This window comes from Pavona decussata, unplaced genomic scaffold, assembly GCF_977016875.1.
Source record: "Pavona decussata unplaced genomic scaffold, jaPavDecu1.1 SCAFFOLD_737, whole genome shotgun sequence".
NCBI classification, from domain to species: Eukaryota; Metazoa; Cnidaria; class Anthozoa; order Scleractinia; family Agariciidae; genus Pavona; species Pavona decussata.
In genome coordinates this window covers 110,699-132,500 of record NW_028145908.1, presented here as the reverse complement: position 1 = coordinate 132,500, position 21,802 = coordinate 110,699, and the positions used below count along the sequence as shown (strand labels likewise).

The window sequence follows — 21,802 nt, the reverse complement described above, 5'->3', positions numbered from 1 at the left end:
TGCTATTATTGTAGAGCGAAGTGTCAGTGCTTCTGTTGACCTCCCTTTGCCGGTAAGCGTTTTTGATGAACATGCGCCCACAACTTTGTTGTTCCAGTTACGAAAGTTGTGTACCCGTAACCACGGCCATGCTGCCTTGCTAATACCTAACGAGAAGACGGTCCTCTTTATGCCCATCGAAAACTGCTCTATTGTCTTGGTGGATACTCATCGACATGGCCTCCATGGTGCCGAAGTGTTATTGGGGCAGCAGGAGAACTTAGACCAATTTGTACATGCCAGCCAGACCGTGCTAGGTTTGCAGGATGACACCTACGCCAATCTTTCCTTTATTACCTTTTAAGTGGAAACCTGCGTAAGATAGGTCCAAGCTTGGGACAGTAGTCATCCTCCAGCCCTGTTCTCAAAGTCACTTCCAACACTTCTTACTGGTTTTCATACCCAGCCTTCTCCCGGGCGACGTGCATTGTTAGTTATGCCAATCAACCAAAACATCCTATCTGGCATGCTCTATCCCATCGACAATCATATGACTGTGCAGCTTTGTTAACTGTGATGTTTGACTGTCGGGGAAGCAACTGGGATGTTGCTTCCTTTGCTCGTCAACACTTGTAATGTTATTGTTTTTGTCATGTGTTAATATTTGCTTTCTGTGTCGCCTTCACCGGTTGTACACACTGTTTAGTAACTATTCGTAATGTTTTTGTTTGTATCCGTTTCGTAAGATTGCTAGCGCTTGGTGTCCTTTGTTGGTCTACTGTGCGATGATTTTTGTTTCCGTTTTGCGTGCCTTTGTGGCACAATGTTTGCAGATTTTTTTATTAAAGGGGTGGGGTTCGACTCCCCAGCGCAATTGGCGACCGATGTCCCCCTGTTTGTGTGCGGACCCTTCTCTCTGGTATTGCACTTCTTCGCCATTAGATGTTATGTCCTACAGCCATTGCACTTACCCTACTAGGGGGCTGCTCGTCCGCCTTAAACACAATAACATATATTAATAAGTACACGGTAAGAATTGTAATAGTCTATTCAACTTTCCAGGTATTTACCATATTTCCTGCAATTAAGAGTGAAAACCTCGCTTTGGATTGGTCTAGAGAAGTGGGTGATTATAGTACAGACGCACGCACGAATGTCGTCACTATGGCAGGACGAAGTTATTTTTTCCCGAGAATTTGCTTGTCGTCCGAGACAACAACAAACAAAACGTCTTGGAACAGATCAATGGGATATAGGGCCTTTTGTGTGCTAACAAGCTAGAATGTTTGTCGTCAGACAAAACGGATGAAATCTGTCCCCACGTTTGTCTGTGAGAAAATGCAGGAATAGTCGACGATGAACAACATCACGCGGTCGATTTTTTGGAAGCAGAAATGTGCTAGTAGAATAAAGGTTACTTTGAGAAAGCTGTTTCCAAACTTCTTTGAAGTTCAGTATGCTAATTTGCAACTTCTTCATCCTAAGGAGTTGTTTACAGTTTACAACGTTTGTGAAAGCACTTGGTATGAAGCTCACTTTAGAGAATCTTAGCATTAAGGTATATAACAAATTCATTCCATTCGGGGACCGTGTGTACCGCATAGAAGATGTCAAAATGCGGCAATAATATCAGACACGCTACTCGCCTGAGGTTCATTAGCGTACTTCTTTGTTCTTGCCATATTTTGACGTCTTCTCCACGTTCAGCAATAGGGCGCGCACGGCCAAATGGAATCTATTTGTTAGAACCGACCGTTAAAACTTCAGATCTATCAACACAAATACCTCTTACATAAAAATTCGTCTATTCGACAAATTTCAAAACAAGCAAAATGACTCGTATCACGGATGAACTGATAACAAGTGACGGTGATTTTGCTCTTGTTTACATTTACAATGTAAATACACGTTGTTATCCTGACTGAGCTTAATTTAACCTGTGCTCGAGTAAAAACTAAACGTTTTCGTTGAATTAAAAAGTCATGGAACAGACAGTCTAAATTGAAGAGAAGTGGGATAATTTTACAGAACGGTCGATTTCGGAAATGCGACAAGAAAATACTATTTCGGTCCAATTTCTTATAGCGTAACTCTCCAGAAGCCTACTTTATCCCAAATGAAAGTGACGATTTCTGTTAATCTTGCCGGGGCTTTGTCATCATGGTCTTTCGTAGAATGGCCCATTTTGCCGATCCAACAAAATTGTACAAATGTAGCCCGCACTTTCGCGTCACTGTCTTTAAAGACATGCCTAACGTATTTTCCAAATTGGTGAAAATTGGCAGATTGATGCAGATCGGTAAACTACCCGGCCTTTCTCATCGTTGCTAACTCCACATTGGCGAAAAGTGGCATTCCAACCCAGACAAAACGTATCATGGTGACTTCCATTTTGCAGATTAGTGCAAACAAGATGCCTGCTATACTGGCATTACGCGTGATGCTGGGGCTAATTCATTTATTCCAACTGTATGCTTCGCCGATTGATAAAACTATCCTTGCTAATGGAATAGTTTGAGTCACGACGATCGCGTTACGTTGTTTTCCTTGTGTTACGCGACTCAGACTATCAGCGGAAATTTGTGAAATGCCATTGCGATAACGTAAGCTTCTCAATGACCTCTTTTCAGTCTCGCGTCGTGGTCTAAGACTGTCAAACAAAGCACGATTCCTTCGCCATGAACTCACCAATTTCCACCGCTTTAAATGTCGGATGCTTCTTAGAAGTTATTCTTTCGATTTACCGCTTCAAAATGGTGAAATTTCCGTTTGAAAACGGCACACTTGAGTCCAGAACATGTTAACAATATGGCGCTACAATTTAATCGGTTTTTAATAAATATATCAAATGATGCGTTGACGTCACACAGGTAGGGGTGAGTGGGTCCCCTCCCTCGCGATATAAGCGACAAGAATGTATTTTGATTGGCCTGCTGTTGTTGAAGACAATCAGAACAATACATCCAGAGTAGGAGAGGGGAGAGTTTAATGAATAAATTAATGTACCGATTTGTGACTACGAGGAAGAAAAAAAAACAAGATGCCTGCTACACTGGCATTACGCGTGATGCTGGGGATGATTCATTTATTCCAACTGTATGCTTCGCCGATTGATAAATCTATCCTTGCTAATGGAATAGTTTGAGTCACGACGATTGCGTTACGTTGTTTCCCTTGTATTACGTGACCCAGACTTTCACTGGAAATTTTTGAAATTCCATTACGATAACATAAGCTTCTCAATGACCTCTTTTAAGTATCGCGTCGTGGTCTAAGACTGTGAAAAAAAGCACGATTCCTTCGCCAGGAACTCACCAATTTCCACCGCTTTAAATGTCGGGTGCTTCTTAGAAGTTATTCTTTCGATTCAGCGCTTCAAAATGGTGAAATTTCCGTTTGAAAACGGCACACTTGAGTCCAGAACATGTTAACAATATGGCGCCAAATTTAATCCGGATGTGATAAATAAATCAAATGATGCTTCGACGTCACACAGGTAGGGATGAGTGGGTCCCCTCCCTCGCGATATAAGCGACAAAAAAGGATTTTGATTGGCCTTCTTTTGTTGAAGACAATCAGGACGATACATCCCGAGTAGGAGAGGGGATAGTTTAATGAATAAATTAATGTACACATTTGTAGCTACGAGGAAGAAAAAAAAAAAAAGAAATCGACCCGTTTTTAGACACGGTATGCCCCCTCAGGGCATCCCGCGTAAAAAACACAAGATGCCTGCTTTACTGGCATTACGCGTGATGCTGGGGCTGATTCATTTTTTCCAACGGTATGCTTCGCCGATTGATAAAACTATCCTTGCTAATGGAATAGTTTGAGTCACGACGATCGCGTTACGTTGTTTTCCTTGTGTTACGCGACTCAGACTTTCACCGGAAATGTGAGGAATTCCATTACGATAACGTAAGCTTCTCAATGACCTCTTTTTAGTCTCGCGTCGTGGTCAAGGACTGTCAAACAAAGCACGATTCCTTCGCCATGAACTCACCATTTTCCACCCTTTTAAATGTCGAGTGCTTCCTAGAAGTTATTCTTTCGATTTGCCGCTTCAAAATGGTGAAATTTCCCTTTGAAAACGGCACACTTGAGTCCAGAACATGTTATAAACAATATGGAGCCAAATTTAATCCGTTTTTAATAAATAGATCAAATGATGCGTTGACGTCACACAGGTAGGGGTGAGTGGGTCCCCTCCCTCGCGATGTAAGCGACAAGAATGGATTTTGATTGGCCTGCTTCTGTTGAAGACAATCAGAACAATACACCCCGAGTAGGAGAGGGGTGAGTTTAATGAATAAATTAATGTACCGATTTGAAGCTACGACGAAGAAAAAGAAATCGTCCCGTTTTTAGACACGGTATGCCCCCTCAGGGCATCCCGCGTAAAAAGAAATCGACCCGTTTTTAGACACGGTATGCCCCCTCAGGGCATCCCGCGTAATTAATTATGCTAATCTTGCCCGTTCTTTCTCATCATTCCCTCTACGGACATGTTCCCAACTTCAAATTTGTGAAGAGACATTCTGACCCAGAAAAAAACTACTTTTCACTCTCCTGCTTGGGTTTTAATCAATGACCATGAAAATTGGAGGAGATGTTAACAGCATAAAGAAGCCTACCATACCTTAGCGACAAGGTGAAAGGTCAAAACCAAAGGTCAGGAGGAAGAAAAATATGCCCCACGACCTTTGCTTTTAACCTTTGACCTTTTTACCTCCTAAGTTAAGTCCACTCGTCACGGGCAATACGGTCACCAAGTTTCAAGGTCACAAATGCTAATCTGGCGCTCTCTTTCACATCATCCTCTCTAAGGACATGTTCCCAACTTCAAATTTGTGAAGAGGCATTCTGACCCATATATAAAAGGCACTTTTGACTCTCCTGGTTTTGAATTTTAATCAATGACCATGAAAATTGGATGAGACGTTAACAGCATAAAGAAGCCTAACATACGTTAGCAACAAGGTCAAATGTCAAAACCAAAGGTCAGGGGAAAGAAAAATAAAAGCCACGTCCATGGCTTTTGACCTTTGACTGATTTCCTCCTTGACCTAAGTTCAACCGTGAAGGACTATATGGTCACCAAGTTTCAAGGTCAACGGTCAAAAGCAAAGGTCACAGGGACTAAAAACGCATCGTATCTTTTCCTAGAAAAAAACTACTTTTCACTCTCCTGAGCTCGGGTTTTAATCAATGACCATGAAAATTGGAGGAGATGTTAACAGCATAAAGAAGCCTACTATACCTTAGCGACAAGGTGAAAGGTCAAAACCAAAGGTCAGGAGGAAGAAAAATATGCCCCACGACCTTTGCTTTTAACCTTTGACCTTTTTACCTCCTGAGTTAAGTCCACTCGTCAAGGGCAATATGGTCACCAAGTTTCAAGGTCAATGGTCAAAAACAAAGGTCACAAGGACTAAAAAGGCCTTAACGACCCAAATGACTCAATTGACTTGGATGACGTAATTGACAAGGATGATCCAACTGACTTGGATAATCCAATTGACTTGGATGATCCAACTGACTTTAAGGACACAACTGACTCAATTGACTTGGATGATCCAACTGAGTTGGATGATCTAATTGACTTGGATGACCCAAACGAACTCTTTGTTAATTTTAGCAATCGCATTTCGAACGTCGCCATACATTAACGGTTTGTACTTTGGACGGATAGTCACAGTCTTCTAACAGATGTTTTTTATCAACAGTTTTGCGAATCGCTGAAACAAGGCCGGGTAAGCAGCGTGAACATCATTACAGTCGTCTATAGGCATCTCTACCAGTCACAACTCTGTAGAGTAGGATTGGCGCAGTGTCAGAGCACTCGCCTTCCACCAATCGCCAATGGCCTGATCGCGGGTTAGATTTTTCCCCGGGTACTCCGGTTTTCCCCTCTCATCAAAAACTAACATTTGATTTGAGTTGAGTTGCTTTGATTTAATAAGGAGATACCCTCGATAGGGATAACCTCCGGCATATCCTGTTGATGATATTGATGTTTACATTGATCAGAACGAATAAAGACAAAAAAGTATGATTATTAATGCCTTGACCTTTGATTCGACAAATCCCAAACCTGTGCGTTTAACAATCCCTCTCTATAAGAGAAGCCCCAATTTTGGCAAAAATAAAACAATGATTGTACAAAAAGAGCGCAAAGTTGGTAATAATTGAGTCCAGTAACTTACTACCAGTTTCCGTAACTCGACGTGGTTCAGATAATGATTATTACTACAAATATGACAGAAGTTGCTACTCTCTCTTCTTTACTCTTCTCTACTCTCTCTTGACCTCTTTTCCAAAATAGTACTTGCACGAAGTGAAACTTTTCTGTTCCTGTACAAAGCCCTCGCTAATTAACATATTTCAATATGTTAAAAGATTGTTTAAGTTAATACAAACATATTAAGTAAAACCATCGAACAGCTTCTCTAAGAATCCTTTTGTATTCCTTCTTCCCTGTGTTATTGCATTTATAGTATGCTTTGAGGGAAACCTGATTCATTTGAATGTCGCCTTAACTTACTCCTTTTGGTGTCCTTTATACATGTAATCAGGCGAGAGCCCTAAGGGCGGGTAGCGGGAGTCGCACAAATGTGGGCACCCAGATAAAAAGTACAAAATGCGAGCAGGAGTAATCGAAAAAGAGGGTGGGAGTCAGGAACATGGCAAATAGAAAAGAAGACTCTACATATAGGACTGAGGTAAGGTGAAAAAGAGCTAAGTCGAAGTTCAGACATCTGTAAGCACAATAGAGCACAATAACGATTCTTCTTCTTCTTCTTCTTCTTCTTCTTCTTCTTCTTCTTCTTCTTCTTCTTCTTCTTCTTCTTCTTCTTCTTCTTCTTCTTCTTCTTTTTATTATTATTATTATTATTATTATTATTATTATTATTATTATTATTATTATTATTATTATTATGTGTTCGCGAGGGACCCTATAATATTTAGTGCATGAAGCGTGATATCTGCGTATAATGCATGAACGCTTCAGCGATAGAAAAGGGTAGGGAATTTATGAGACAAATAAAACCAGGGCCACCTAGTTGTTCATTTCGCTAACATATCTGATCAAAAAGGCTTTTTGACTCAGAAAGTTGGGTGAAATGGTGACCAAAATGTACAAATATTTTGTTTTATCATTCGTAAGCTCCCCACTGGTCTGGCTACACTAGTCAGAATTTCTTGCGCAAAGGGATCAATCGTGATTATCACAATGTTGGCCAAATTATTCATTTAAGAGGTGATACCTTGCTAAGAAGAGACGAGTGCATTTCGATCGAATCCTGCGATAGAGAGAAGAAAGACAACAACAGATTTGACAGATTTTACAGTAAAAAATTGGCGGGAAATTTGACACAAAACATTTAACGGTAAATAATGGCCCAAGAACACAAAATTCTGCCACACGATGGCGTAATTAAAATGTAACATTCATGTGATTTAATATCAATGTAGGTGATGAAGCCTTGCTGTAAAGGGCGCTAACTAGTAAGTGCGTTTCGATACTGAACGCAGGTAATTTTTGGCCGGGAGATATAGCGACCTAATTCAGTGTAGTTCCAGAGTCCCCACATGTTCTAAACGCAAATTGCTGTTTTCTATTATTGGACAAATGACAACAGAGCCCCCTAGTCGTTCGTTGCAGTAAAATATCTGTTTAGAATAGCTTTCGGCTCCAAAAGTCTTGTTTTACAAATTGGGATGAAAAGCGCTGCTAGACTTTTCTCGCTTGAAGTGTCACCTCAAACTCTCGCCATGAGTCAGCTTAGGATCCGGATTATAAACACCGGGAAGCGGTACATGACTTGTTACCCCTGTGTGCTTACGAAACGCGAAGTGCTTAAAATCTCGCAAAAAAAAAAAATTGGGAGCTGTACATGCTGTGCAGGTATGAACATTCGCACAGTAGCTGGATCTAAAATGTTTGATTTTCTCCCTGCTTAAATCTGGTGATGCTAGGCCGGTCACTTCATCGCAGGAGATCGCTTTTCGATGCTAGTTTGATGGTGGTTCTTGTAAAGGTTTTTGAAACGATTTGTTAGTCTCAAACGTTTATTCCCTGCAGAACAATATTGTTGCTGCATTCGTATTCTCGAAGTCAATTTAACTCGAGCGCCGTTTTATAATCTCGAATAACTGATACTAGTTTCATACTCTAAACAATAAATTATGTTTCGCCAAAGAAATGTCTAGTATTATCTGTAAAACACGTCCTAAAAGATATTCTGAGAAACGAACCGTCGTGTTCTTCTGAGTTATTAAATAACGAAACTTTCTTTTCGCGTCATTTTGATCAAGGTTGACGTGATCTTGTTCTCGCAGCTTAATTACTTTCAGAAGGAAGAGAGAACCATTGGTTAATTTTGCTTTGCTGATAAGGAAAACAATGCAAGCCAAAACAGCCACATGTGAAGGAAAAGGTGGTAAAGGGCTGAAAATGCTTCCATTAGCTAAATAGGTTGACTCAACGTTCACTGGCGGTTTGTTTTTGGCTGACAGCTCAGTTTTTTCCGTTTGACTTTAATGTTATCTTGTGTGTCCGTGAGCCAATGTTGTGAAAACATGTTACGGACTTAAGAGGACCAACGCAACCGCCAGCCGGTGAACTTTCAAAGATAAGAAAGATTAAAGGAGAATTTTTTTTGTTTGTATAGTACGGTCCCCACTTCTCCGATTCTGGAGCAATGGAAAATTAAGGGGACCAAAGGTGATTGAAACTTGTTCAAAGATAAGAAAGATGAAAGGACTTTTTTTATCTGAGACATTGCAATGAATTTATCAATGGATTTACTAAGATAATGCTTTATTCGAGTCCCCATGCATATAAATACCTATTCCATTAATGTAGATAAGATCTGAACCAAGTGCAAAATGTTACTTCGTGACAGTGAATTATCTCTACTGCCAAATATTTTGGCTAGAATTTTTTTGTTGTCGGTTCGGTGACGCATTACATGTACCACACAGCAGAGCAGTTCACGAGGAACGCTTAGCTAGGCTATACGGGTAAGCTATAAATCCTTATGTTCCTAAGGACCCTAAGTTGTTAATTCTCTGCGCTACGTTGTCCTGTTGAATACGTTTTGGGAGATTTAGAGCCTACTGTTAAATAGGGTCCCCACAAGGGTCTGAACAGAAAACTTTTTCACGCAGTGTAATTAACTGATTGCTGTGATTATTATGGTGAATTTATGCTGTGAAGTGAAACTAAGGAGCCTTTTATGAAAACAGATCGCTATGTTATAGGCTGAGGTGTTCATAATTTACCTAGTCGTTAGTTTAGGCGAATAATTTGACTCAGAAATTCGGATAAAACTGTGACGAAAAACCGGATTTGTTTTTTCTCGACATCCACCAGTGCGTATAACACAATGTCACAATGAAAAAGTCGCCGACAGAAAACTGAAGGAAATTTATCTTTCAAAAAAAATGATAATAAAACCAGGGCCACCTAATTGCTCGTTTCTGTTAAGTATCTGATCGAAAAGCCTTTTTCGACTCGGAAAATCGGGTGAAATGCATGGTCACCAAAATGTGCAGCTGTTCTGTTTCACTTGTGGTCTGGCTACACAAAATTTCTAGGGCAAATGTAGCAATTGCGATTATCACAAAGTCTGACCAAATAATAGCTTTAATAGATGAAGCATTGCCATAAGGGACGAGTCCATTTCGATCGAATCCTGTGACAGATAGACTGCGATAACTTCGACAGTAACAAATTTTGCTCACGATATCACGTAACAAATGTAAATGATGTAATTTTAAAATATGAATGTCTAATAAGTGCGTTTTGATCGAATGTAGGTAATTTTTTTCGGGCCTACTTGTTACTAGATGGTCCCCACATGGTCTGGACATACCGGTAACATTTTCTGTTGCGCTGTGTAACGGATTGTTATTATTATCATCATGATGAATTTATATGACAAAGTGAACTAACTATCCAACCTTTTCAGAAAACTGATCGTTATTTAAGAATAATCTTTTAGTGCAGAATTTACCTAGCGGTTAGTTTTGTTGAAAAATCGACTTACAAATTCAGTCGAAGTTCTGACATGTGTTCTTGAGGGTCCCCATAATATTTAGTGCAATGAAGTGTGACGTCTGCGTATAATGCATGAACGCTTCAGCGAAAGAAAAGGGCAAGGAATTTATGCGAAAAATAAACCCAGGGCCACCTAGTTGTTTATTTCGGTAACATATCTGATCGAAAAGGCTTTTTGACTCAGAAAGTTAGGTGAAATGGTGACCAAAATGTACAAATGTTTTGTCAGGAGCCCATTATAATTACCATTGGAAGCTCCCCAAGGGTCTGGCTACTCTTGGCAGAATTTCTTGCGCAAAGGGATCAATCGTGATTATCACAGTGTTGGCCAAATTCAGTTCATTTAAGAGGTGATACCTTGCTAAGAAGAGACGAGTGCATTTCGATCGAATCCTGCGATAGAGAGAAGAAAGACAACAACAGATTTTACAGCAAAAAATTGGCGGGAAATTTGACACAAAAAATTTAACGGTAAATAATGGCCCAAGAACAGAAAATTCTGCCACATAATGGCGTAGTTGAAATGTAACATTCATGTGATTTAATATCAATGTAGGTGATGACGCCTTGCTGTAAAGGCCGCTGACTAGTAAGTGCGTTTCGATACTGAATGCAGTTAATTTTTGGCCGGGAGATTAATAGCGACCTAATTCAGTGTAGTTCCAGAGTCCCCACATGTTCTGAACACAAAATTTCACGCGCAATGCTGTTTTCCCAGTATTGTTGGACAAAATAATGACAACAGGGCCACCTAGTCGTTCGTTGCAGTAAAATATCTGTTTAGAATAGCTTTCGGCTTAAAGAGTCTTGTTTTACAAATTGGGATGAAAAACGCTGCTAGACTTTTGTCGCGTAAAGTGTCACCTTAAACTTTCGCCATCAGTGACAGCTTGGGATCGAGATTACAAACACCGGAAAGCGGGTACAAGACTTGTGACCCCTATGTGCTTACGAAATGCGAAGTGCTTAAAATTTCGCAAAAGTTCGGGAGCTGTACTTGCGTAGGTATGAACATTCGCAAAGTAGGCGGATCTGAAATGTTTGTTTTTCTCCCTGCTGAAATCTGGTTTATAGGTGAAGCTTTGCTAAAAGGAACGAGTGACAACGAGTGCATTTCGATCGTATCCTGTGACGGATAGACTGCGATAACCAAGAGAGGATGAAGCGATAACTCACTTCGACAGAAACATATTTTGCTCACGATATCACGTAACAAATGTAAATGATGTAATGTTAAAATATGAATGTCTCTTATAAAGTGCGTTTCGATCGAATGCAAGTAATTTCTTTTGGGCCTAATTTTTACTAGATGGTCCCCACATGGTAAGGACTTACCGGTAACATTTTTTGTCGCGCTGTGTAACTGATTGTTGATATTATCCGGTCATGATGAATTTATGTGACAAAATGAACTAACTATCCAACCTTTTCAGAAAATTGATCGTTATTTAAGAATAATCTTTTAGTGCAGAATTTACCTAGCGGTTAGTTTCGTTGAAAAATCGACTTACAAATTCAGTCGAAGTTCTGACATGTGTTCTTGAGGGTCCCCATAATATTTAGTGCAATGAAGCGTGATGTCTGCGTATAATGCATGAACGCTTCAGCGAAAGAAAAGGGCAGGGAATTTATGAGAAAAATAAAACCAGGGCTACCTAGTTGTTTATTTCGGTAACATATCTGATCGAAAAGTCTTTTTGACTCAGAAAGTTGGGTGAAATGGTGACCAAAATGTACAAATGTTTTGTCAGGAGCCCATTATAATTACCACTGGAAGCTCCCCAATGGTCTGGCTACACTGCACTTGGCAGAATTTCTTGCGCAAAGGGATCAATCGTGATTATCACAGTGTTGGCCAAATTATTCATTTAAGAGGTGATACCTTGCTAAGAAGAGACGAGTGCATTTCGATCGAATCCTGCGATAGAGAGAAGAAAGACAACAACAGATTTTACAGCAAAAAATTGGCGGGAAATTTGACACAAAAAATTTAACGGTAAATAATGGCCCAAGAACAGAAAATTCTGCCACATGATGGCGTAGTTGAAATGTAACATTCATGTGATTTAATATGAATGTGGGTGATGAAGCCTTGCTGTAAAGGGCGCTGACTAGTTAGTGCGTTTCAATACTGAATGCAGTTAATTTTTGGCCGGGAGATTAATAGCGACCAAATTCAGTGTAGTTCCAGAGTCCCCACATGTTCTGAACACAAAATTTCACGCGCAATGCTGTTTTCCCAGTATTGTTGGACAAAGTAATGACAACAGGGCCACCTAGTCGTTCGTTGCAGTAAAATATCTGTTTAGAATAGCTTTCGGCTTAAAGAGTCTTGTTTTACAAATTGGGATGAAAAACGCTGCTAGACTTTTGTCGCGTGAAGTGTCACCTAAACTCTTGCCATCAGTGACAGCTCGAGATTACAAACACCGGAAAGCGGGTACAAGACTTGTGACCCCTATGTGCTTACGAAATGCGAAGTGCTTAAAATTTCGCAAAAGTTCGGGAGCTGTACTTGCGTAGGTATGAACATTCACAAAGTAGGCGGATCTGAAATGTTTGTTTTTCTCCCTGCTGAAATCTGGTTTATAGGTGAAGCTTTGCTAAAAGGAACGAGTGACAACGAGTGCATTTCGATCGTATCCTGTGACGGATAGACTGCGATAACTCAGTTCGACAGAAACATATTTTGCTCACGATATCACGTAACAAATGTAAATGATGTAATGTTAAAATATGAATGTCTCATAAGTGCGTTTCGATCGAATGCAAGTAATTTCTTTTGGGCCTAATTGTTACTAGATGGTCCCCACATGGTAAGGACTTACCGGTAACATTTTTTGTCGCGCTGTGTAACTGATTGTTGATATTATCCGGTCATGATGAATTTATGTGACAAAATCAACCAACTATCCAACCTTTTCAGAAAACTGATCGTTATTTAAGAATAATCTTTTAGTGCAGAATTTACCTAGCGGTTAGTTTCGTTGAAAAATCGACTTACAAATTCAGTCGAAGTTCTGACATGTGTTCTTGAGGGTCCCCATAATATTTAGTGCATGAAGCGTGATGTCTGCGTATAATGCATGAACGCTTCAGCGATAGAAAAGGGCAGGGAATTTATGAGAAAAATAAAACCAGGGCCACCTAGTTGTTCATTTCGCTAACATGTCTGATCGAAAAGGCTTTTTGACTCAGAAAGTTGGGTGAAATGGTGACCAAAATGTACAAATGTTTTGTCAGGAGCCCATTACCATTGTACTCCCCACTGGTCTGGCTACACTTGGCAGAATTTCTTGCGCAAAGGGATCAATCGTGATTATCACAATGTTGTCCAAATTATTCATTTAAGAGGTGATACCTTGCTAAGAAGAGACGAGTGCATTTCGATCGAATCCTGCGATAGAGAGAAGAAAGACAACAACAGATTTTACAGTAAAAAATTGGCGGGAAATTTGACACAAAAAATTTAACGGTAAATAATAGCCCAAGAACAGAAAATTCTGCCACATGATGGCGTAGTTGAAATGTAACATTCATGTGATTTAATATCAATGTAGGTGATGAAGCCTTGCTGTAAAGGGCGCTGACTAGTAAGTGCGTTTCGATACTGAATGCAGTTAATTTTTGGCCGGGAGATTATAGCGACCTAATTCAGTGTAGTTCCAGAGTCCCCACATGTTCTGAACACAAAATTTCCCGCGCAATGCTGTTTTCCAGCATTGTTGGACAAAATAATGACAACAGGGCCACCTAGTCGTTCGTTACAGTAAAATATCTGTTTAGAATAGCTTTCGGCTCAAAGAGTATTGTTTTACAAATTGGGATGAAAAACGCTGCTAGACTTTTCTCGCGTGAAGTGTCACCTTAAACTCTCGCCATCAGTGACAGCTTGGGATCGAAATTATAAACACCGGAAAGCGGGTACAAGACTTGTGACCCCCTTTTGACCCCTGTGTGCTTACGAAATGCGAAGTGTTTAAAATTTCGCAAAAGTTCGGGAGCTGTACTTGCGTAGGTATGAACATTCGCAAAGTAGCCGGATCTGAAATGTTTGTTTTTCTCTCTGCTGAAATCTGGTTTATAGGTTAGCTTTAAGAGATGAAGCTTTGCTAAAAGGAACGACTGACAACGAGTGCATTTCGATCGTATCCTGTGACCGATAGACTGCGATAACTCAGTTCGACAGTAACATATTTTGCTCGCGATATCACGTAACAAATGTAAATGATGTGATTTTAAAATATGAATGTCTTGTAAGTGCGTTTCGATCGAATGCAAGTAATTTTTTTTGGGCCTACTTGTTACTAGATGGTCCCCACATGGTAAGGACTTACCGGTAACATTTTTTGTCGCGCTGTGTAACTGATTGTTGATATCATCCGGTCATGATGAATTTATGTGACAAAATCAACCAACTATCCAACCTTTTCAGAAAACTGATCGTTATTTAAGAATAATCTTTTAGTGCAGAATTTACCTAGCGGTTAGTTTCGTTGAAAAATCGACTTACAAATTCAGTCGAAGTTCTGACATGTGTTTGCGAGGGCCCCCATAATATTTAGTGCATGAAGCGTGATGTCTGCGTATAATGCATGAACGCTTCAGCGATAGAAAAGGGCAGGGAATTTATGAGAAAATAAAACCAGGGCCACCTAGTTGTTTATTTCGGTAACATATCTGATCACATAGGCTTTTTAACTCAGAAAGTTGGGTGAAATGGTGACCAAAATGTACAAATGTTTTGTCAGGAGCCCATTACCATTGTACTCCCCACTGGTCTGGTTACACTTGGCAGAATTTCTTGCGTAAAGGGATCAATCGTGATTATCACAATGTTGTCCAAATTATTCATTTAAGAGGTGATACCTTGCTAAGAAGAGACGAGTGCATTTCGATCGAATCCTGCGATAGAGAGAAGAAAGACAACAACAGATTTTACAGTAAAACATGACAGGACGGAAAAGACGCTTACTGTAAGTACCTCCCGTTGTCTCTCATAAATCCTTAGAAAACTTTTCTAAGGATTTGTGAGAGCTTTTTCTGGAGTATCTGTTTGCGCTCCAGGTTTCGTCACCTATGCTTTCCGCTTCATGTCATCAAGTCGTAATAAACGTGACTCAATTTTCATATGGAGGAATGTTACGTATCAGTGACAAGTCATCACTTGTCAAACTTTGTAACAAAACATGAACGAAATCAGGAAATCTGAACCACCTCCACTGACTCAGTTTTCATAACTGAGAAATGTTACGTATCAGTGACAAATCATTACTTGTCAAACTTTGTAACTAAACATAATCCGAACCACCTCCACTGACGTAATCGGGTCTGAAGGAAAGCCAAAGCAATGAGTAAATAAATCAGATCTGAAGAATTCTGCGGCATGCCGGCGCTAATGAAAGCGTGATGTAATGTATCATTGGATAAGATTGGAACGCGTGGAAAAAAAAATATATTACAACTTTACACTAGGAGGTTTTTGCCGGTAAATTGCACCAAATAACGCTTAAAACTAATCATCACCCTACGTAGATCTAGTTGTACATTAATATTCAAAGCGAACAAAGCTTTCTATTGTTTTGCGATAAGCCGCTGCCATTCGAATTTCGATGTATGTAAACGCGGGCACACGCACTGCCACAGGTAATCTGGTGGCAATCGCGGGATCGAGAGAAACCGCGCGCTTCCGAAAGAGCCGGATCATGCCACGTAAGTCTCGAGAAAATTCAATCGAGGAAAAACGCAGGATGCGGAACGAAAGAAGCAAAAGAAAACGGTTGTCAAGGACCACTATGGAAAAGGAGAAGAGAGAAATTCGAACACAGAAAGAAAGAGATGCGTATTCTCGTGCCAAAGAATTGGCGCGAATTTACTATGGCAAATGGAAAGCATTAGCCGAACAGAATAAAAGGACCCTGGACAAAAACAAGGTAAGGCTCTCTTGGCGCAAATTTATAAGAAAATAGGCATCGTAGAAGAGCAGTTTGTAAGAGAACGACATGCGTAAACATGACTAGTTTATCGTGCAGTCTACAAAATTACCCGTGGGCCGGGGGGGGGGGGGGGGGTGGGATACGGAGTGGGTCGGGGAATGCGGCCCTAAAAATTCCACATTTTAGGACGAAATGGCGAAATCTATTGAATTTCAAGGCATAATGCACAACATCCCTTCTTTTTTTTTATCTAAATTGCCAAATTATGAATATATTTCCACAAAAGAACAGCTCTGAAACCATTATGCACCAGTCAATGTAAAACCCCACCCCCCCCCCCCCCCCCCCGGCCGGGACATAGCGGGGCATTTGACAAGCGTTCACTGCTAAAGTTGCAAAATGCCCCGCACCCCAAGGTCAGGTTTTTCCTCTAATTTAAGCTAATGACCCCACTCATATCTCCCGCTCTTGTTGAAAAAAAGTGGAAGGCACAGGCTAATGTAAATGGTTTAAACTTTATTTGTCAAGAAACACGCGTCTCCCCATACAACGCTTTTCAAGTGCTCATTCAACTATTCAACTTTATTAGGTGTTTGTATAAAATTAATGTAGCAAAGCTAATTTAGTACGGCCAGGATGACAAAAAGAAAGAATGACTTTAAATGCTAAGTAAGAAGGCAAACTGAGCTATAAGATCATAGACACAAGAATAAGGAAAGGTTTCTGGGAGGACTAAAATAATGAAGAACTTTTTTGAGCTTCTTGAAAGGCAACACAGGAGAAAAGACGAGGAAAACATGAAATATGGTAGGAAGGAAAAGAATGAAAAATTAACAAATTGAATGTGGTTTGACGTTGTCTGTACTCCTATCGACAACGATATTCGTCATCACAGTGGTCAAAATGTTGTGGAGTCCACAACAAATTTTGACCACTGTGATGACGAATATCGTTGTCGATAAGAGTACAGATAACGCCAAACCACATTCGATTTGTTTTTTACCACAATATCAACGTCAAAGAAAATTTTACAATAACTGTCAAAATTTACGCGCGCTGATTGACGCGCGCAGCGTTGTCTAGACTCTTATTGACAATGGAAAAAATAGCCATTCAAAGGCAATCAGATTGCGAGATTAGAAATAATTGTTGTAAAAACGGTAATACACAACCATGTCAATTATGATTTGACTTTTGTTACTAGAGCTTCAAAATCGTCATACAAGTCTTCAGATTCTAGGTTGTTAAATAGTACAATTTTGATTTTCTGTTTGAATAGCGATTTGGGTAATACCCGGAGCTTTGTTGGTAACTCATTCCACAGCTTCACACCGGCTCTAGAGAAAGAGTATCTTTTTATCTCCACCTCTTTGGTATAAAGTACGAGTAAAAACTGTGACAAAAGATTTTTGTTCACAAAACAAGAAATTATATTTATGTGTTCTTAGCATTATACAACGACCTTAAAGATCGATGGCATATTCAGCCAAAGATATAAGTTGATTAAGATAAAACGATTCTTACCTTCTTTTCATGGCCAAAAGCTGCCATCTGGCCGGATTAGCGATTCTTGACCCAGTCAAGAATTGATATTGACATTTCGGTGGAAAATACCCTGGTCCACTCCCCCGCTGTACTTGGATGACGTGCAAAAAAGGTCAAAGTTCCCGATACCTGCGGCCCTTTCTCTCGTCAAATAACGGAAAATTCCCCGCAAATGCCCCGCTATGTTCCGGCCGGGGGGGGGGGGGGGAGGGGTGCGGGGGTTTACATTGACTGGTGCATTATGAAGGACCAAACAGAGATTATAAACACAGAAATGGGCAATTTGCTGATATTTTCATGGCTTCATTTCTTTTTATATGCCAGACAGATAGGTCATGGCTTTCAATTGAAAAGTCTTTGGACTTTGAGCATGTCCCCTTTCATAAAGTTATGAATGTGAATAATTTGTGTGTGAATTGTTGGATTCTTTCTTGCCCTACCCTCCTTGGGCATCTCTCTAAGTAGTGCCCTCAGGGGGCAGGGCAAAAAAGGGTCTATCACTTCAGACTACTGGTATCTTTCGTAAGACATTCAATTTTACACCAAAAAATATTTTTATTATCACCCATGGGCATCAATAAATACCAGGAAAATGCCAGGGAAATGAAGCCGCATAGACTACTTAGAGTCGGTTGGGATACATGAGAGTCAAGGAGAGACTTGAAGAAGGCACTGATTTGACTCGATTATTATTTGAAGAGTTGAGAGTTCACCAATAACTGTTAATGACAAAATCTAGCAAGTGTATCTTTACCAAGGTGATTTGCTTCACTTTGAAGGTGATCTTGAGTCTTTGTTTATGACAAAATAATTATTACTTTATTCCAGATTACACACCAGAGTACAAAATCAGGACCATCAAAATTCCCCACTGTCAATTTAATTGATCCATCTGAGCTTCATCCAATCAATGAAAAGGAATTAATACTAGGACAGGGGTCATATGGCAGGTGCGTTTTAAAAACATTCACAAGATTAAAGATACAGGTGGTAGAAAAACAATCTCTGATGCAAAACACTAAGGAGATGGTAAAGGAGGCACAAATCATGCAGGCTCTCACGCACAAAAACATTCCTGCAATAATAGGCATCCAGGTGGAAAGGGAGCCTATATCACTAGTCATGGAGTTCAAAGGGGAAAATAATACATCTGTAACAGTTAGTAAACTATTGTATGGTGAGGAAACCAATGAAATATTACAAAAACTTAAAAGTTCACTAACAAAAAAAGACTGGCTGATCATTTCTCATGATATCACAGATGCTCTTGCACATATCCACTCCAAAGGCTTTCTTCATTGTGATTTAAAATCAAACAATGTTCTTGTTACTGATAAACATGGCCACATTATCGACTTTGGAAAAGCCTGTGACAGTGCATTTCCTCCAGCAAAGAAGTACACTTTTCACTTTGCTCACATTGCTCCTGAAGTTTTGAAAGGCTCCCATTGTAGCAAAGCCAGTGATGTTTATTCCCTCGGCAAAATCCTGTGTGAAGTAGCAACAAAGCAAGAAATTCCAATGTTACTCTCCGACGCTCAAAAATGCTTGGATGTCAACCCCACAAGGAGACCAACAACAACAGGACTAATGGCATCACTGGCCTCTTTAATATGTAGTTGACCATGTATGCAATTAAAAAGAATTGCAAAAGGTGTACTCATGTCTGTTTTCATAACTAATTCCATGACATGAAAAAGAAATTTAAATAGTGCTGAGCTATTTTTTTAGTTGAGTGTCAATAGTAGTTTTGTGACTAACAATTTGTTTTCCATTGCTACACTTCATGACTGGTTATAAAGTCTTATGCCACTTTCTTGGCCAATTGGAAGTATTAACTAATTGTGACTTACTCATGTCTTCCCGTTCTTGGAGCAAGCAACATGTTTTTGCTTCAATTTCTGATTATTTGATTTGATTCTCATCTGTATTCGATAGTTCATGTTTGACACTCAGTTGAAAGCTGGTCTGCTAAAGTAATACTTCAACTGATGGAGGTAACTGTGTCAAAGTAAATAAATGAAGTTAAACCTGGTGGGTTTTCCTAGGAACCCATCTATTTTGGTGCGTTGTTTACTGAGTCTTTAGTATTATAACAGTCAGTTCTGTACACCTTTTTTTTTTAAGCCAGTGCTGTACATATAAACAAAGCTCAAGAAAATGTTTGGATATCAAGGCCCAGAAAAAAAAGGCTCTTAGAAAAACAGGCATTTGATATCAAGACCAACTTGTTTAATGTTTTGCTGACCTTTCTAAATTTTAGGAAATAATTAGCTTGATAGTCTGGCAATAGCAATAGGAATACTGGGCCGGTTGTGCGAAGCCGATTAATGCTAATCCACGATTTAAAGTTAACCAAGGTTTGCAACTTGCTCATGTAAGATGATTTTAAAGGCTCATTTTAATGTAATGGTAAAAAAAAAGTCTAAGGCAAAACTGAGGGCAAAAATGTTTGGCACGAATACCTGAATCAAAGTTTCGTTAACCCAGGATTAGCTTAATCAGGCTTTCAACAACTGGGCTCTGGATTTTAAAAAAGTTAAAACAAAGAAACCCTTTACAGCCTTTTTTTGCGATGACTTTGAATGTATTATTCGTTGGTGTTCATAAGGGCAGATCTAACCATATGTAAATGTAGGCAAAAACTGGTATAATTAGTTCTGAGCCAAAGCCTTCTTGCAGCATAAAGGAAAACGAACCCTAAGAAACAATCAAGAATAGAAACTGGGTATATTAGTTCAATATGTTGCCATTGTGACAATAGCAAACATTCCTGCTCTTAAGATGGCACATCTTTTATTAGCAGGACTGCCAAGATGACACATCTTTTGCCAGTTTCTGTTTGCTATTGTCACAAGAAAATAAATGGAATCTTGCAGTCTCTTGGCAGAGACAACAACAGTACGAAAGAAAGTAACTTGTGAATGAAACAAGAAGTCTATGGCTTAAGAACCTTTGTATCAGGACACTCTTTAATCTTAATGAATCAATTTTTAGCTTAATTTGTATTTTAAGCAGAGACTTCTCCCCTTTTCCAAAGTTAACAAGATTTATTTGGAAACATTTTTACAACCAAAAGCCAAAGCCTTCACGTAGAACTATTGGTTAGAAAGAAAGACAAAAAAAAAAACAAAAAAAAAAAACAAAACAAAACAAAAAAACAAAGCAAAACAATAGAAACCCAGAACTGGGTAAATTAGTTATAATAAACATTTTGTTGCAATTGTGACAACAGCAAACATTCCTGCTCTTAAGATGACACATCTTTTATTAGCAGGACTGCCAAGATGACACATCTTTTGCCAGATTCTGTTTGCTATTGTCACAAGAAATAAATGAATGGAATCTGATCAAGACAACAACCACAGAAAAATAGTAACCTGTGAATAAACCGAGAAGGCTTTGGCTAAAAAACCTTTGTACCTAGGCCGTGTCTAGACAGTCCAATTCAACTTTTACCTCTTTAGCCTTTTGTATTTTTTTCTGAAACTGAAGAGATTTAACTTTTCCCTTCTATGTTTTCAAAGTATTTATATCATTGTATCAATATAACAGCTTAATAGTGTGGCAATATCCTACATCCCAGTACTATATTTGGCTCTATTCAGTTCAATGTAACCTTGAAATAGTAATCATGCTGCCAGCTTGCACATAACTTATTATTTCATCTGAACTGGCGGGTGTCCCACCTGATACAGTTCAATATAACCTTGAACTACTAATCATGCTGCCAGCTTGCACATAACTTATTTTTTCATCTGAACTGGCGGGTGTCCCACCTGATACAGTTCAATGTAACCTTGAAATAGTAATCATGCTGCCAGCTTGCACATAACTTATTTTTTCATCTGAACTGGTGGGTGTCCCACCTGATACAGTTCAATATAACCTTGAAATACTAATCATGCTGCCAGCTTGCACATAACCTATTTTTTCATCTGAACTGGCGGGTGTCCCACCTGATACAGTTCAATGTAACCTTGAAATACTAATCATGCTGCCAGCTTGCACATAACTTATTTTTTCATCAGAACTGGCGGATGTCCCACCTGACACAGTGCAATGTAACCCTAAAATACTTATCATGCTGCCAGCTTGCACATAACTTATTTTTCATGATCTACATGTATGACCCAAACTGAAGGGGTGCATGGAATGAAACCTTATTAGTGACTTCTGATAAGTTGAAGGGCTTGGTACAAGAGGGGGATATGTGACCTTTTTGCTTTAAAGATAAGGACATTGCCTACTTTTGCTATTGCACATTGTGCAATGG

The 21,802-nt window shown here is 39.5% G+C and overlaps 2 protein-coding genes, 1 long non-coding RNA gene and 1 pseudogene across 7 annotated transcripts in view; all 4 read left to right on the top strand.

The window, feature by feature from the left end:
* The window catches only part of LOC146448952 (uncharacterized), a 6,832-nt gene extending 5,426 nt beyond the window's left edge, over window positions 1-1,406 (top strand). For 4 of the 5 annotated variants that reach the window (XR_014860848.1, XR_014860851.1, XR_014860852.1 and 1 more), the window contains one exon: window positions 1-1,406. This exon is cut by the window's left edge and continues 572 nt beyond it. This is a non-coding gene — a long non-coding RNA (uncharacterized LOC146448952). The other variant, XR_014860850.1, reaches the window with a different exon arrangement.
* Window positions 1-21,802, top strand: part of LOC146448944 (CUB and peptidase domain-containing protein 2-like) — a 107,631-nt gene that overhangs the window by 29,513 nt on the left and 56,316 nt on the right. The window lies entirely within an intron of this gene.
* Window positions 1-21,802, top strand: part of LOC146448945 (uncharacterized) — an 81,709-nt pseudogene that overhangs the window by 8,009 nt on the left and 51,898 nt on the right.
* On the top strand, window positions 15,841-19,247 carry LOC146448951 (tyrosine-protein kinase TXK-like). The gene is made up of 2 exons (XM_085102083.1): window positions 15,841-15,978; window positions 18,355-19,247. The coding sequence occupies exons 1-2, from the start codon at window positions 15,841-15,843 to the stop codon at window positions 19,147-19,149; spliced, it is 933 nt and encodes a 310-aa protein (XP_084958209.1). The 3' UTR covers window positions 19,150-19,247.

Excerpts from the sequence above, each read along its gene's own strand:
- LOC146448951 (XM_085102083.1), top strand. The coding sequence starts at position 15,841 with ATGGAAAAGGAGAAGAGAGAAATTCGAACACAGAAAGAAAGAGATGCG. Across the intron at positions 15,979-18,354 it reads GGACCCTGGACAAAAACAAG|ATTACACACCAGAGTACAAA; the intron begins GTAAGGCTCTCT and ends ACTTTATTCCAG.